This window comes from Lipotes vexillifer, unplaced genomic scaffold (genome assembly GCF_000442215.2).
Source record: "Lipotes vexillifer unplaced genomic scaffold, Lipotes_vexillifer_v1.1 scaffold3365, whole genome shotgun sequence".
Classification (NCBI taxonomy): Eukaryota; Metazoa; Chordata; class Mammalia; order Artiodactyla; family Lipotidae; genus Lipotes; species Lipotes vexillifer.
The window spans coordinates 155,710-160,932 of record NW_006780539.1 but is presented as its reverse complement, the minus strand read 5'-3'; the positions used below and the strand labels follow the sequence as shown (position 1 = coordinate 160,932).

At 50.1% G+C, this 5,223-nt stretch overlaps 1 protein-coding gene across 1 annotated transcript in view; it reads right to left on the bottom strand.

Annotated features, from left to right (window-relative positions):
- Window positions 1-786: 786 nt before the first annotated feature.
- PCDH12 (protocadherin 12) overlaps window positions 787-5,223 on the bottom strand; it is a 13,144-nt gene continuing 8,707 nt past the window's right edge. The window contains exons 3-4 of the mRNA XM_007453702.1: window positions 4,993-5,144; window positions 787-1,636 (exon numbers count right to left, since the gene is read on the bottom strand). Of these exons, the coding sequence (XP_007453764.1) occupies window positions 1,167-1,636; window positions 4,993-5,144 (622 nt within the window). The 3' untranslated portion in view covers window positions 787-1,166. The remainder of the gene's footprint in view (window positions 1,637-4,992; window positions 5,145-5,223) is intronic.

Below are 5,223 nucleotides of genomic sequence, written 5' to 3'. Positions count from 1 at the left end.
CCCGTTTCACACACTGTCCTCTAGGGCCTGAATTCACTGCTGTGACAGAGGAAGATTTACTCACGATTGGTGGGTCTGGAAAGATGACTTCTCTACCTGAAGGGCTGCTTGCTGGGAAAGGACAGGAGTCTGCAGACGCCCACCCTGCATCATCAGGTCAGTTCCAAGTCCCTCTCACTATGTGCTTGGAAGAGCAGAGATGTGAAGGCCTGAGTGGCTTTGGAAATGTTCTTTTCAACAGTGTTTCTTGAGGGGATCTCAGGCAAGTCTGCTACTGGCAAAAGCTCACCTATGGGGGCTCTTCCTTTCCTTTCCTTGGCTGGCAGTCTAGTGTCAAGGTCGAGGGCATGGGTTTTGGTGTTGGACAAGCCTAGTTCCAATTCCTGGCTCTGCCTCCTCTCTCTGCTTGACCTTGGGCAAGACCCTCAGCCTCTCCCAAGTCTCATGGCCTTGTCTGTGAAATGGGGATAATAACACCTCCCCTCCTAGGGCTGTGGAGAAATGAAATTAAATTCTATTGTAAAGACTTGTGCCTGGCTCGTGTTAATGCTCTATAGTCATGCTTTTCTTAGCCTTAATTTTCCAGCTGAGAATCGGATTATTTGATAATGTAGCAGCAGCAGAGGAGCAGGGGTCAAGAGTACCCAGGTCCATCACTGCCTACCTAACACTGTGCACCCTCCTGTCCAGGCCCCGCATGACCCTCTGGCCAGGGGCTGGACGACAAAGAACCTTCGCTTTTATTCTTCCATCCTCCCTCTTGACAGGTGCAAACAGGATAACGAGCCACTGCTTTTCCTTTATTAGTAGGTCAGAGAGCTTTGCCTGGTGCCCCAGGATCCAGCCCCCCACACCCTCCAGTGTGCACCCAGGCCATCCTTTCCTGCTTGTGACACTCCTTGGCATCTGCTCTGCAGGAGGATGAACCCTCTGTGCTCTTACATGTGTTTTGCCAGCAAACACTTATCTCAGCGGCCAACTGTCTTCCTCCTCCAAAAAATCCACAGGCACAGCCAGCCCCTAACAAGGGGTTGCTTTGGTTAGCCCGCTGTTTGTCCTGGGGCTCCTGCCTCCTCTGTGGGGCAGCACTGGTCACCTTAAGTTCTCAGGCCACCTCTGGTCAGTGAGTTCAAAGATTAGAGAAACCACCTCCTGTCCCAGAATCCTCAAGGCCTGGGCTTCCTAACATCTCCCGGGGCCCCTGGTTCCTGGATCCACAGACCCCTGCTGCTGCTGCCGCTGCTGGTCCTGCCCTCGGCCCCCTTCTTTCTAGCTCGGCCCCCAGGGCCTTCCGAGCCCGAGGCCCCGCTGGTGGCTAGGTCTAGACTCAGGGTCCTTCCGCAGACGGAGAGCCGCCGCAGCACCTCGGAGGCGGCCTCCACCGGCACGGCGGGGCGCTGCTCCAGCAGCATCTCCAACAGTGAGCTCATCTCCGACAGGAAGGTGCTGGCCAGCCGCGTGCCCGTCGGGCTCAGCTCGGGCCCCGGCGCCTTGCCGAACGTCTGGAAGGTCCTGGGCTCCTCCGAGGTCGCAGCGTCCGGGGAGAACACGTTGTCACGGTAGTTGGTGGCGAGGGGCAAAGAGAGTCTTGCCATCCAGGCCGGATCGGGGACGCTGAGCCGGTCCAGGGCCAGGCCTGCAAGGGGCGGAAGGGACGCGGTGAGGGCGGAGCCCATGGCGGGCGGGGGTGGGGTCGTGGGCAGGGCGGGGCGCCGGACAAAGGAGGAAAGGGAAATGGAGGGGACCGATGGGGCGGCCGGAGGTGGGCGGGAAGGAAGAGGCCCTGACAGGGAAGCGCTCCGGGCAGGAAGGCAGCGACTGATGTCCGCGCGTGAGCTGAGTGAGGACGCGGCAGGGGGAGGAGGAAGGCCTAGAATTAGAAATGGCCCGTTTCTAAAGCATCTCCCGGTCCGTGGGGCTGTTTCAGGTTTAGGTATCCTTCATCCATCCCTGTACAGCCAGGATTTTCACTCCCTCAGGACACCACTAGCTGAGGATGCCGGGGGTGGGGGTGGGGGTGGGGGAATCCCCGTTTTTAGCCATTGCTGGAGTTCCTGGCTTGGTGCTGCCTTCGGTTCCTATTCAGAATAATAGTGACCACTTATTAAGTACTTCTGTGCTAGGCAATTTACATAATTATCTCATTTAACCCCCACACAAACCTTTGAAGTCAAGAGTATTTTATGGATGACGAAACTGAAGTTCCAAGAAGTTGTCACACAGCTACTAGGCAACCAAGCCCAGATTTGAGCCCCAGGTCTGATGACTTGGAAGCCCCCTGTCACTGCACCACTGCACCCACTCTCTGAAGAGCTGGCCCTTCCTCCCCCTGGATGCTAGGTGTCTCTGGTTTCCCAGGCCTACTAAGGTCTGTACTGTTGCCTCCTGGCCCCATGCTCTCAACTCCTCAACCTTCCCCTCTCAAGCTGCAGGAAACCGTGTGAAGGGGCTGGCTGCCTAAGAGCTGTCCCAGGGAAGGGCCGGGGCGGTGAAAAAGTGTCCCCCAGGCCCCAAATCCCACCATCACCCTTCTCCTTTTCCCATCTCTTCAACAGAAAATCCTGTCTCAGAAAACTAGTCCCAGGCCCAATGATAGAGGCCAAGCCAGAGGGAAGAAATTATGGGCCTTGTGGTTAAGAATGTGTGTCTTTAAAAAAAAAAAAAAGGCACAACATCTACTTTAACATGTATTTAATATCTGCTTAAGGTAACCTGCTTTAAAATCTGTGCGTAGAATGAAAGACTGGAAGGGGACGCGTCATAGTGTTAACTGAAATTACCCCTGGGCAGAAATGATTTATTCTCTTTTTGTTTATCTACATTTGTCTATATTAACCAAATATTACTTTTGTGATTTTGAAAAGTTATTGCAAAATACAGTAAATGCTGTTTCTATTGATAAATGAGTCTCGGTCTTGCCTTCACAGTGTGGGGCTGTGCAGGCTGTGAGGCAGCGTCACGCCCCTTCCCGACTGGTCCAGCCCACGCCTGGGGCTTAGTGAACGTTTATTGAATGATTAAATGGACATAAATATTAACCCTGGACATCTGGGAAATGTAAACCTAAGTTCCCTGAGACTCTGGGGTAATAAGGTTGGAACCCTTTTGGTGTTACAGAATCAGGCTTTTCCTTGCACAAGGGTCAGAGAGCTTTGGAAGGAATGAAGCTTGGAATGAGAAAATCAGTGGAGTGTAGGAGAATGGCTGAAATGTGATGATGAATTCACAACGCGGCAGGTGGGCACTGGGCAGACCTGGATTTGATTTCCTAACTTTGCAGCTTATGAGCATTGTGACCTTGAAAAACTTGCTTAACCTCTCTGAGCCTCGTTTTTTGCTCATAAAGTGGTGAAATAGTAGCACTTATCTTGTCAGGTGGCTGTAAGCATTCAGTGAGCTCATGCAAGGGTAAAATATGGTCATCATCACATCCTCAGGTGGGGCTTTTATCTGATGCAGCCAGGACCCCAGTGTCAGGCACATTCACCAGTAGCCTCATCACAGTCCAGCCCTGTGAGCAGCGCAGGCACTTCTACCCCTGCTGCGCTCTTCGTCACACCACTTGTTACCATCTCCCTGTGTTCTTTGCCCTCTGTGCTGTGGGGAAGCAGGACCACATGGGAACTGAGCCCACAGGTTCCAGCGCAGAGCTGGTGCACAGAGATATAATGCAAGGCACTGAGGTCGTCTGAAATTTTCTAGTAGCCACATTTAAAAAGTAGAAAAGAGAAGGTGAAATTAATTTGTAAAAGTTTTTTTATATTTAATATCATCATTTTATCACATAATATTTTTAAAATTATTAATGAGATGTTTTACATTCGTTTTTCATACTAAGTCTTCAAAATCTGGAGTGTGTTTTATACTTCTATCACATCTCAATTGGTACTAGCCATTTTCACGTGTGGACAGTGGCTACTCTATTGGACCTCACAGCTCTGCATTCTAGACAATGCTGTCCTGTAAAACTCTGTAGATTTGTGCTGTCCCAAGCAATATCCATTAGCCACACGTAGCTACTGAGCTCCGGAAATGTGGCCGATATGACTGAGGAACTGAATTTTTCATTTTACTTGACTTTAATTAGATTTCATTTTACTTAATTTTAATTTAGAGCCACACTGCCTGGGTTAATAACCATTGGCTGCACAACCTTGGGGAAATTATTAAACACCCTGGCCCCTCAGTCTTTTTCCTTTATGAAATGGGGATAACGAATAGTCCCTATCTCAGAAGATTTTCTCATGAGGCAATTAGAACAGGGACTAGCACATAGAAAGCACTCAATAAAAGTTAGCTATATATTTTTTTAACCAAGGAAAGGGAAGTCCCTGTCAGGCCTTCAGTGCACAGAATATGTCCAGATGAAGAGCAGATTATTAACTACAGAAACAGAAAATCAGCGTAGGTTGGACTTACTGTGTGTTACCTGAAGGGGGCTGACTGGTGCGGGGGCGGAGGGAGCTGGCAGATTCTTGAATTCTCAGGGTAAAAGGGTATTTAAAGACATCAAAGAAATGCAGATGAGTGGTTTAGGAGGTAGAGAGAGGTCCCCTGATGGTAGGTGGGCTCAGGATGGCTTCCCTTCAATCATTGAAGTGACTCAGGGCAGGCTGTATTACCTCTCTGAGCCTCAGTTTGCTGATCTCTAAATTGAAGCTCATAATATCTACCTGAAAAGACTGTTTGGAAGCTTAACTGAGATAATGTATATAAGATGCTTCCTTGGTACCTGGCACACACCAAGAGCTCAGTAACTGTTCACTATTTCTTATGATGATTTTTTTAAATGAATGATCAAAGTAGAATCTGATCTTTAAACAAATGAAGATCTGAAGCTCCAGGGGAAGTAAAAAAATTTTGCTGATAGTCCTCTCCAGAAATAGAATGGCTGTTTTCCTGCAGTGGATTGGAGCAGAACTCTGAAGCCTGGGCACAGGAGGGTACCATGGGGGCAGAAGTGGGGTCGGGGTGACCCTGGGGAGTCCCTACCTGTGTAGGGGTCCAGCAGGTTCGACAGCTCTTCTTCTAGCAGCTGCTTCACAGAGAGGTCCTCCTCAGGGTCCAAGGGCCCTTCCTCCTGATCCGGTTCTGCCTGGCCACCAGCCCTGGCACCTGGGCCATCTGTGTCTGGGATTGCACTCCTGTAAAGGGAGCCAACACAGTCCGCGAGTGAGGAAATTCACACATAGATTCATTCATTCCTGATCATGAATAGTATTC